The sequence below is a fragment of the Pteropus vampyrus genome, unplaced genomic scaffold (assembly GCF_000151845.1).
Source record: "Pteropus vampyrus isolate Shadow unplaced genomic scaffold, Pvam_2.0 Scaffold120, whole genome shotgun sequence".
NCBI lineage: Eukaryota > Metazoa > Chordata > Mammalia > Chiroptera > Pteropodidae > Pteropus > Pteropus vampyrus.
Genome location: NW_011888901.1, coordinates 272,079 through 283,703, shown reverse-complemented (window position 1 = coordinate 283,703; position 11,625 = coordinate 272,079). Strand labels below are relative to the sequence as shown.

The 11,625-nt window shown below is 46.8% G+C and overlaps 1 protein-coding gene across 4 annotated transcripts in view; it reads left to right on the top strand.

The window, feature by feature from the left end:
* Nucleotides 1-675: 675 nt before the first annotated feature.
* Nucleotides 676-11,625, top strand: part of TSC22D3 (TSC22 domain family member 3) — a 60,413-nt gene continuing 49,463 nt past the window's right edge. The window contains exons 1-2 of one of the 4 annotated variants that reach the window (XM_011366047.2): nt 676-776; nt 2,368-2,793. In XM_011366047.2, coding sequence (XP_011364349.1) covers nt 745-776; nt 2,368-2,793 — 458 coding nt within the window. In that variant the 5' untranslated portion in view covers nt 676-744. Of the gene's footprint in view, nt 777-1,642; nt 1,660-1,720; nt 1,738-1,918; nt 2,109-2,367; nt 2,794-11,625 lie in introns of those variants that run through there. The other 3 variants (XM_023534133.1, XM_023534134.1, XM_011366049.2) reach the window with 3 other exon arrangements.

Sequence of the window (11,625 nt, the reverse complement as noted above, 5' to 3'; positions counted from 1 at the left end):
CTTGGGATCCTGTCAGGAGCCAGGGATACAGCTTGTTTCTGGTTTTCTGGCCCCTGTAGCAGAATAGAGTACTGCCTTCCCTCCATTTCCGGAAACTGTGGGGTCCCATACAACACCCACAGGACCTTACAGACCCTATAGAAGACCACGTAGGAACAGGGACTCAGGCAAGTGGAGCGCCACTAGAAAGAGAGTGGCTCTGCCCAGAGTACTGCCCAGGTGTAATAGGCTAGCCATGGATCCCCTTAGTGTAAAGTATCTTCTTTTTCCTCCTTCTCAGAGAACCAGTGCTCTGTGGATTCCACTAGGAGGCACTTCTGGCGTCTCCCAAAGTTCTAACTCTGTGCCCCAGAGAGAAAATGTTCAACATCTTGAACACAAGATGGCAGTATACACTGCTCTATTGCAAGGGCCATGGGTTTGTGAATGAGACGAAATGAAGGGGGGTAGGTAGTGCTGACTGAAACTGAAATCGATTTGGGTTTTATGTGAGAACTGAACATCATGAATACTTCGAATTTTTTTCAGGCTTTTATCCAATAATTATTGAATCCTATATGTTCAAAGTATTCCAAGTCTCCAAGTCCTAGAAGTCTACCACTTGCTCACCCAGCACATCCCTACATCTCACGAAGCTGGAGTATGACCCAGGAGGGCACTAGCCTGCCTCGCTCTCCACAAATCTACCCTTTAACCTTACCCAGATTCGGCCACAGCCGGCAGTTTCACGACGCTCCCAGTGTCATGACTAGCCAGTTACCACGTGCCTTGAAAGGGTAAGGGGATCAGAAAAGAAGGGGGAGAGCAAATTTGGAAAAACAGAAAAAGAAATGAAGTGAGAAAGGACGAAATTGAGGAGAACGAGGGAGCGCTGAACTGAGAATAGTGAGGAGAAAATAAAATGAGGGAAACGAAGGAGGAAGAAAGACCACTGAGGAGAGAAACAGAACAGGGGCGAAAAAGAGTAAGTGAGGAAATGCAGAAAAGGTGAAAAAGAGATAAAGGGGGCAAAAAAGAAAAGGAAGAGCGGAAATGGGTAAAGAAAGAGAAAAGAGGAAACGAAGAAAGGAAAGAATGGGAGAAGAAGCGCAGAGAGAAGGGGAGGCTGCGGGAAGTGGGGCAAATTTGGAAGAGAGTAAAGAGAGAGAGGAAGAAGGGGCCGGGCAGCGGGGAGCTGGCATTCCCGGAAGCCAGGACAGAGATCGCCTCCGATGGGGTTCAGGGAAGAGAAGAGAAAGCACGTGGGGGTGGGGAGGGGTGGGGAAGAGGGGGAAGATTAGCGAAGTGAGAAGAAAAGGACAAAACCGAGGAGAGTTTGAGCATGCTTTTGTGAGTTTTGTTTAAAGCGTGTATTGACAACTCCTCCTGACGTGTGCCTGGCACGCTCAGACTCTCTACAGGGGCAACCGTTCTCTTTGCCGCCCCCTTCCTCCGCCCGCCCTGAAAAGAGGCTTGTGTAAGGCCGTAACTGGACGGACTCCTGGGAGCGGCGGTGTAAGGCTGTACTAGACAGGCTCTCGAGGGCGGCGTCTCCTACAGGGGGACCCCTTCGCGGTGGGACGAGGGACAGTTGCCCTCCCGCCCAGCTCTAGAGCAGGGTGGCGCATCGGCCCCAGCCCCGCAGTTCGTAGATTTCTGGCGGAGGATGCGCTGTGAGCGGTGAGAGAGCCCTAGCCGAGGCGACAGGCGCGCGGAGGGAGGGACAGCCGGGCCGAGTTCCCAGGAGAGCGGGAGAAGGTGTGAGCCGCCGTTTGGGTGCGAGGGCGCGTGGGTGCGGCGGGGCGGAGCGGCGGGTTGGGGGCAGGACCAAGCTGGCTACGGGCCCGTGCCCGCCGGGGAAGCGGCGCAGGAGCGGTCTCAGCCAGCCCCCGGGAGTAATTTACATGCTGTCACGGCCCCCTGCGGGCTCCTGGCCTTGCAGCTCACTCACTCGCTCACTCGCTCACTCGCTCACTCGCGCTCGGCTCCCGCCACCTTTCAGCCGCCACAGCCCAGCAGAGCCTGAGAGAGGGCGAGCGAGCAGGGGAGGGAGGGAGCAAAGGAGGAGGGAACGAGGACGCGCCCCGGCTCTCCCTCTGCCCTGCTGCCCGCCCTTCCTTCTGCCACAGGTCCGCCCCGAGCCCCGCTCACACTTGGGAAACTTAGGACAGCGCTGGGGCCGCGTGTGGCACCTCGCGGGGCGGCCCGGGCCTCTAGCGGAGGGGGAGGCGGAGGAGGAAGAGGAGGAAGAAAAGGAAGTGAGCCCCAAGGATCCGCTCCGAGCTGTTTGTCCAGCTGTTTCTGTTCGCACCCCGAGCAGCACAGCCATAAGGGGGCCGATCCGTGGGTGGTTGGCCGGAGGCGCTAATTCCCCTCTTCTCCTCGCAGCTTGTCTTCTCCAGACACCCTGGAGTCCCCTCAGGCCAGCCCAGCGGGCGCGCACCTGCCAGCCGCCCCAGACCTGGCAGGCCAGGCGGCCCCCGAGCCTGCGAAGATGGCCCAGCCCAAAGCCGACTGCCGCTCACCTGTCGGTCTCGACTGCTGCAACTGCTGTCTGGACCTGGCCCACCGGAGCGGGCTCCAGGGAGACAGCAGAGGAGAGAACAACAACCCGGGAAGCCCTACCGTGAGCAACTTTCGGCAGTTGCAGGAGAAGCTGATCTTCGAGAATCTCAACACTGACAAGCTCAACAGCATAATGCGGCAGGATTCGCTAGAGCCCGTGCTGCGGGACCCCTGCTACCTGCTCAACGAGGGCATCTGCAACCGCAACATCGACCAAACCATGCTGTCTATCCTGCTCTTCTTTCACAGGTGGGTGGCTGGGGAGATGGGTGGGCACGCGTCCCGGCTCGCGCCAGCATCTGCTGGACCCTCACCTCTGACAAAAGGGGCAGCCGGGGAAGTTCACACACTAGGGAGGTCGGGCTCACAAGCTGCCTGACTGGACCCTGAGGCTACCTGGAATCCTGTAGGGTTAAGGGGACTCCTGGCAGGTGGGAGCTCTATTTTGAAGGGTTCCTGCAGAGGCTTTCTTAGGGAAGTGCTGGAGACCAGAAGGTGGCCAGAGCCCTAAATGATTTTGGGGCGGCTGGCACCACTTCTTCCTCCAATGCATAATTCCTATGTCCACTTTGGAGATTCTGTCCCGGGATGCTCTTGCGATCTGAGTTCCACCCTTCCCAAAAGCCCGTTTCTAAATATGTGAACTTACATTGAAACTGCAAAGGCTTTTAAATTACTGAGTGGCCCTGACTGACTGAGGACCAGCAGAATATCAAGACAAATTAAGCGGCTTCTGATGTGGGGGCAGGTGGGGAATAAGAAAAATTACAGACCAGTGAGAATTTTTTGAGACTCTGGATGAGAGAACCACCCTCCCCCGCCCCAACCTCCTCCATGGATCACAGCCTTCAATTTCCAATAATGGCTAAAAGCGGCCCGGAGAACATCTCAGGAAGGGAGGGTGGATGAGTCCGTGTCATCACAGGCGTGTGTTCAGACTTTCTAGAAATCCAGCTGAAGGGCAAGGAAGGGAGAAGGGAGGGGAGAAACACAATGGGAAGCCCCAAGGTGACTGATGTCCTCTAGTCTGAGACACTTTGGTAAGAACCAGTCTTGGTGGGACAACTAAGGCAATTTCAGGAAACCCAGCTGTCGTGAGTTTCGTGTTCTTGGAGCCATCGGAACAGGGCACTGGCCTGTCTCTCTCTCTGTCTCTCTGTCTCTCTCTCTCTGTCTCTCTCTGTCTCTCTGTCTCTGTCTCTGTCTCTCTCTCTTTCTCTCTCTCTCTCTCTCTCTCTGTGTGTGTGTGTGTACAGGGTGGATTTTATTATTTCTCAATGATACCAGGTTATGAACAAGAAAGAGAACCCCAATGTGGGAGACCTGGGTTGTGTGTAGTATAAGTTATGGCTCTACCTCTCTGTGTGAGCCCGGGCAAGTCACCTGACCTCTCTGGTCTCTAACGTTCCTTCTAGTTCAGAAATTCCAGGTCATGGGCAGGTGGTATGTTCACAATTAAGAAATTATGAGCACCCACAGAATATTTGAATAATTGGATGGCTTTTCAGTCAGGCACAAAAAGAAAATTTTAAAAGCAATTGAGATTGGCAGGAACTACCTTCACTTAGTGCTCAGACCAGGTTTGCCTCCTCAGCCCCAGAAGTTCCAGGAGGGGACAAGCAGGGCTGCCGACTTCGTTAGCGTTATCATAACAAGTTGTATTTCTCAGGCATTTTATACACCATTGAAGCCCTTTCTCATCTATTATTTCACTTTAGGCATCAATTTATCTTATTATCTCAAAGAAACTAGGCCTCGTATGAACAGGTTTCTAGGGAATCTTCATTTCTGGTGAAAGATTACTACAAGTATATTCAGACCACAGATGCAGTAACCCTTAGGAGCAAAAGCCCTAACAGGCTCCTAACAATCCGGCTTAGCTCAATAGGAGAGTGGCAATGGGGGAGGGGTGGCTGAGATACCTGGAAAGAGCACCTGTCACATTCTCACTCTTTCAACTGGGAACCTGTCCAGAATGGCCTTGAGGACATATAAGAGGGGACACTTCCTTAGCTTGGTTCCTAGGCTCTGGGCCTAGGAGGGTCTGATCTAGGTGAGACTGAGAGCCTGAGATCAAAGTGTTCACTTATGCCAAACCCTGGGAGACTTTCTGGTTGTCTGGGTTTCTTGAACAGAAAGACCTCCTTTGTCACCTAGTCCACTGACACCTGTTTATTGACACTTGGTTCTTGGCAAAGCCTGGAAATGTTACAGGGTAGGGGTTGAGGGCACCGAGGACACTGGTGGAGGGATCAGGGTGAATTGTTGGGAGAGTGGACCTGAGCAACCTGCCTCCTGGAATCAGAGCAATTCCGTGTCCCAAAGAGCTGAGTGACCAACAGCAAGCCCTTTCCGTGAGGCTGGGGAGTGACAGGGTCCTGTGGTAACAGCCTTATAGTTCCTAGCAGGATGAAGTATTCTTGCATTTTCCTTGGCAACTGAGACCTTAGAGATTGGGGATTCTGAATTTGGTTTAGGTTTAGCCTAGAGTAACGTACTCATTAGCAAAAGTAAGAGACTATTGTTGCTGGTCAAGGGCTTCTCCAATATCTAAGCTGGACTGTCTTCTCCTAAGTGAAAATTTCCTCTTTCTTAATTTATTCCATGGATTTCCATCTTTATACTTAAGCCATCAGTTTTACTTCTGTTCCATTTCATGATTTGATATTTTAAACACCATCATTTTTATTTCTATTCCATTTAATGATTTGATATTTCAAATTCCTGCTTGGGTGTCTTTTTCCTTTAATTTGTCTACTTTCAAGGCCACCTCTTATCCTAGAGAAGAGACTCTCCCCACCCCACCTCCTGCAGCCCATTTCCCTGCTGGAAGGGCTCCTATGTTCTTGGGAGGGAAGGGCAGGACACATTCTTGATTTCTATCTGGTTCGTTTGCTTTGACCTGTCCCTTGTTCCCAGCTTAGCTCTTAGTGTCCTTGGAATGCAAGAGTGTAAGCAATTCGAGGGTAGAGTTGTTTTTTACACTCACTTGTTTTTCCCTGGGTTTCTAGTTATATGGCCATTACTCAATAAAGGGTTTTGTTTGTTTGTTTGTTTTTGTTTGTTTGTTTGGTTTGAACCACATGTGTAACTCTAATAGCCTGGGAGAAGTCCTGATGGGCGGTTCTATGTCTATACACACCAATCACTGGTAATGGGCATGTGGCATATTGGTATGTAAATAGTGTCTCTAAACTATTGGGAGGTGTGTTTTAAACACCATCCTTTCAATCTTGTGTTAGGTAACTAATAACTGTAATATATTAATAGCTAACATTTATTAAGCATTTACAGTATGCACTAAGCATTATATCTGCATAATCTCATTTAATAGTTATACCAATCCAATGAAATGGGGACTATTATCACCCTTTATTTTATAGTGAAGGAAATTGAGGTTTGGGAAAACTAAGTAATTTGCCCGATGCCTCACAATGAAGAGCAGAGTAAAACTCCACCTAAAATCAGTCAGACACTAAATAATTATTTATTAAGAAAGAATAGTCAAGCAGAGGTGAATATTAGCTGAGGAACTAACCAAATGGTTAAAATGACCTTATTAGGTAGGGTGACCAACCATTCCATTGGGAGATATAGGACTTTCAGTGCTCAAACTGGGACAGTCCTAGGGAAAGTGGGGTGGTTAGTCACCCTATTATTAGGAGACTCCACCTTATTGTTTGAATATGCTTCTATAACTGGAAAACTTAGGAGGCAGATAGAATATGCTTGGCAAACAGCTAAAAGTTCCAATTTAAATGCAGGCTATGAAAAAACTGGTGAAGTTGCAATTTGAGGGGGCTTTAATTCTCTGATCAGTAAGGTGTAGCAAGCTGAAATGGGAGCCTTTTCTATATGCTGCTGCTGCTGCTGCTGCTGTTGTAACCTCAAATTTATTTATAAGATTTTTATCCAAAACTTATTAATTAATCGGCTCTATTCTGCCTTCAGCCCTTGAGCATACCTGCCCAGGATGGTCTGAGATATTCTGAATTGGAGTTCTCTTTCAGCTCTAAAAGCCTGAGGAGCCTACCTTTAAGCTTCTGAGCTGGCACCAACTGGTTCCCACACTTACATGCTCAGAAAATAACAATAGCAAAGATTTCTAATTACTTTATGTGTGCTAATTCATTTGACCTTCCCTATTGATTTGAAATATAGTAGTGAGAAGAGAGATTGGGTTTTCAAGAAAAAAAAATATTGCATAAAAAATTATTCGTGCTTCTCTAAGTGAGTCTTAGAATTCATAATTTTATAAATGTACATTCCTGGACCTGACTTCTTAGGACGTAGCCACTTACATGGTGTGATCTGAAGGGCAAAACTACTCTCCCACCTGCCTGCTGTAATGCCTAAATTCATACTATTAAGATTCAGTTCTCTGTCTAGGAACCATGTAAAACTCCTCTCCCATAGCACAGTGGTATGTGGACCACACCGTGAGAAACCCTGAATTAAAGATTGCAACTCTTTTTCAGCTAATTTGACATTTGATTTTGATGATGGAGTTCTTTGCTGTTGATTGGTTTTGGGTTTCTGTGTGGTTAAGCCTTGCCTTTCTTTGCCTTTGTGATTTTTGCTTTTGGTATCAAGCTTCGAAAGTCCTTCCCTTGCCCAAGGTAATTTAAAATAACTATTTCCTGAGTGCCTAGTGGTCTGACAAAGAATAGGCACTCTTAGATTAAGGTACATTTCCTATTAAAAATACAAATATGTTTGCAACTTAACATTCATGGTTTGAATACCTCTTGAGAATCTTAATATAAAAGAAACTGTCTTTTTGCTGAGGCACAGATGTGAATTCCGTGTGCTAAGAAGTTTTGCCTGTGAGTGCTCTGCCAGCACATCTACTATATATCTATATCTACAGATATATAAACTATATATATATGCCTATACGTATATATTACATAATGCATATATAGCAGTAAATTTTATATAACACAATTCGTCACTTTAACTATTTTAAGTATATAATTCAGTGGCATTAGGTACATTCACAATCTTGTACAACCATCACCACTATCCATTTCCAGAACTTTGTCATCATCCCAAAGAGAAACTCTGTACTTATTAAACAATAACTCTCCATTCTCCCCTCCCCCCAGCCCTTGGTAATTCCTGTTTTACTTTTTGTCTCTGAATTTGCCTAGTTTAGTTATTTAAGTAAAATCATACAGTATGTGGCCTTTTGTGTCTGGCTTCTTTTACTTAGCATGAATGTTTTCAAAGTTCATCCATGTTGTAGCATATATCAGTATTTCATCTCTTTTTATGACCGAATAATATTCCATTGTATTGATATGCCATATTTTGTTTCTCCATTCATTCATCCATGGACATTTGTATTGTTTCTACCTGTTGGCTTTGGTGAAGAATGAACACTGGTATACAGTTATCTTTTTGAGTCCCTTCTTTCAATTCTTTTGGGTCTCTACCTAGGAGTGGAGTTGCCCTGCTTTTCAACCCAATTTTGTGGTCTTCTGCTCATAGTCAGTCCATACAAATACAGTAACTCATGAAATGAGCAAACATCTGTTTCTTTGAGGAGAATGCCCCCTCCCAGAGTCAGCTGCTAGTGCTAGTGATTATAATGAAAAGAAAGCTAGAAAATTTAACAAAATGATGGAAATACAAGTTTTAATGGGGAAATGATGTGCTTTCCAGACACTCATGAATACGAGCCTGGCAAAAGTCTTAGTATGTCTCTCTCATGAATGGCCAGGGTCTACCTTGGTTTACTTCCCAGGGTTTACTTTTTTAAAACACTAACAATTGACATCTTTACTCATCGTTGACTACTTTGTATGGATTTGTTCATCAGAATTTCATTCAAAATGACAGCTCACCTGGAATAGGGTTCTCTGGGAATGGAATGTGGGAAAGCCAAATTTGGAGAAGAGAAGTAGAGAGGAGGCCAGAGTTCACGAAAGGCCTGCTCTAGTATGGGTCTCCGGATAGCATGAGAGATCAAAAAGTCTGGATGGAAGGTTCATGCTGTTAAATAAAGGTGGCAAGACCAGAGCACGAATTTTACCTACTTTTCCAGTTTGCCCAGAGTGGACCCATGTGAGTCCACATCTCAGAAAATAACTCTTTCCAGGGTGACCTTATTTTCCTTCCCTGCCTGAAGAGAAGGTTAAGACTCTTGCTTATATTTGCACTTCCAGATAAATTAACAAGCTCTCAATTCCAGGTAGTGATGGCTCCTTCCCAGAACAGGTCCTGAAGGCCAGGGAGTCTGGGTAAATGGAGATGGAAGTGTCTTGCTAAGGCTGCCAGGGCCTCTGGGTCCCCTGAGTGATGGAGTCCAGCAGAGCACTTGCCCCCACTTTGTGGGCTGGTTGAGAGGAATGAAGTTGGTTGTGGCCATTGCGCTGTTTGCTCATCGCCATTCTACTCCCACCTGAACTTTCTCCTCTTAAGTAAGACGTCCCTCAAGATAACTACAAAGCTGTAATCTGCCACAGCTGGCTGGATTTACATAACAAAATGATTGGTCTCATGCAGTATTGGTCTTGAGCCCCAGAAAAGCCACATGTTGAATGAGACTGAAGCTTGGGCCCATTTGGTGGGGTACTCTGTGTGCTCGGCACATTCAAGGGAGAGCATTCCATGACCACAGGGGTCAAAAAGACATAATTTCCCTTTTAGATGAAGAGAAGAATAATGGCCCAGGACATGTTGTGCTGTCTCAATACTTATAATAATAAAACAGGGTTAGGGCTTCACTGTGGGCCACAGCTTTGGCAGAGCAGGTCCTCCATAGAACCCCATGGGCTAATGAGAACCAAGTGAAGTCCAGAAGTCTAGATCCCAGCATAGAAGCAGGTTAGATAATGAGTCAAGGCAGGGAAAATGGCTTATGGAGGCCATTGTCTACCATGCTGAAATCTAACTTAGCTAAGGAGTCGGAGTGGGAATGAGGTGGGGGTCTGTGAGAATAGAAAGCAAGCTTTTCCAAATGCTAATCCAGGCAGGAGAGAATCTTATCAGCAGGCAAAGCAAATACATTTCTGCCTTCTAGCTGGAAATCCCTGCCTCAAATTAGCTATTGCTCTTTTGGAAACAATGTAAGAGATGTGAGATCACAGCCAGTATGGGAGACTGAATTGGAAGCTTCCAATTTTGCAGACACTAGCCCAAGGGGAAACAAGAGCTGGAAGCCTTTTTGGTCAGTGATGCCCCAAGCACTCTATCAGCCTTCCTCTCCTAGGAACTACTTTCCTCAAATAGGCCCAGCCTGAAATCAGGCCCCTGCCTCTGGACAGAGCCCCACGGGGACCTTCCTCATCCTTCCTCGAAGGAAGAATTTACTCACGAAATAGCCTTGAGTATTTAACCCGCTTCCTCTTGTCTTCTCTTCAGGGGAGATGGAGAGCAGCTGCTCACAGCTGAGCGGTCTGGCCAGGATTCCCACAGAGTTTTCTAGGCCAGTGATTGGCTATGGCCTGAGGAAGAAGGGGGTGAGAAGTGAGAGGAAGGGAAAATTTTCCAGCGGCTCCTTCCTGGTTTACACCCGCCACACACACATACTTCCCATTTAGCCTCACTAGACTGTGCCTAGGCAAGCCTGAGGGCCTTGACCCTTATCTCCTATAAAGATAGGTTACTGAGGCATCAAGCTCCTGTTTGCTCAGTGACAGGCCTTCCTGGTGCCAGGCATTCAGAAGCCTGCTGGGGGTCTAAGTTGAACTCATCACACTACCGAATGAAAAGCCTGTTCTCTGTAGTGTCAGGCAAGCAGTCTGCTCAGAGGCAGGTACCAAGGTGCAAAAGTGATCCCCTCCAGAACTCCCACACTCGGCAGCAAATGTAAGCAGGCAGGTGAGCTGCTGTGGACTTAGCGTGGTTTACGGCATTTCGTGGGGGGCACGGAAGCTCCTACTATCACCTGATAGTACATTGCTAAAGGGACAGCCTGGTGCATCTGGAGGAGCCCCAGAACAAGTCTCAGAAGTCCCTCCTCCTTTTGTATTTGCTTGTTAGTTCAGGGACTACTCTGTGGACCCCAGGCAGAAGGGTTTACTGGAAGCTGGAGGAGCTATTTTAAGGAAGGCCCTAAAAGAGCCAATTCCCAGTCCATTCCCCAAAAGTCTCAAAAGTCCCCAAACTGGCCTGAATTCACAATGATTTTTAGCTCTCTTCCTGGCCTATTCAGTACATTACATTACTATCTTGGTACAACTGAGCCCCAAGTGAAGTCGGGCTGGCTGGACTCTATGACATGTTTTTCCAATAAGCTAATTTGACTATCTACAACATAGAATAGCCCCATCAATCTAATATTCCATCGGCTCAAAGTTTGTAACTAAACCAATAGGTCCTCTTCTTGTCTTCCCTTGCTTTTACCCAGCCTGTCCCATTGTGTTGCTAGCGGGTAAATGCCTAATAGGCTGAGGGTAGCTGGGGACACTCCTCTCCAGTCAGAGAAGAGGAAGAAACAAGGAAATAAAGTAAAAAAGGTGGCATGGGAATAACCAGCAGACATGGTTGCATCCAAAGCTCAGACACATAAATCCTCAGACAAGTTCAAGGGAACCCCTAAGTCCGTTGGATCATAGCCAGAATCCAGTCAATATTGGGGAACCTGAGGTGGAGGTACAGAATTTCCCTTTCTTGAAACCCCTCCCGGGCTTTCAGCCCCTCATTTCTCCCTATCTTGCCTGCCTTTTCAGTTCATAGTCAGTGGCAATACAAAAAAGAAAGAAAGAAAGAGAGAGAGAGAGAGAGAGAGAAAGAGAGAGAGAGACAGAGAGAGACAGAGAGAGAAAGAAAAAGAAAGAAAGAAAGAAAGAAAGAAAGAAAGAAAGAAAGAAAGAAAGAAAGAAAGAAAGAAAGAAAGAAAGAGACAGAGACAGAGAGACAGAGAGAGAGAGAGAAAGAAAAAGAAAGAAAGAACGAAAGGAAGAAAAAGAAAGAAAGAAAGAAAGAAAGAAAGAAAGAAAGAAAGAAAGAAAGAAAGAAAGAAAGAAAGAAAGAAAGAAAGAAAGAAAAGAAAAAAAAAGAAAAGAAAAGAAAAGAATAAGAATAAGAAAAAACGTGCTCAGTTTTAAGCCAACATACGCTGCCTGCCTGGGT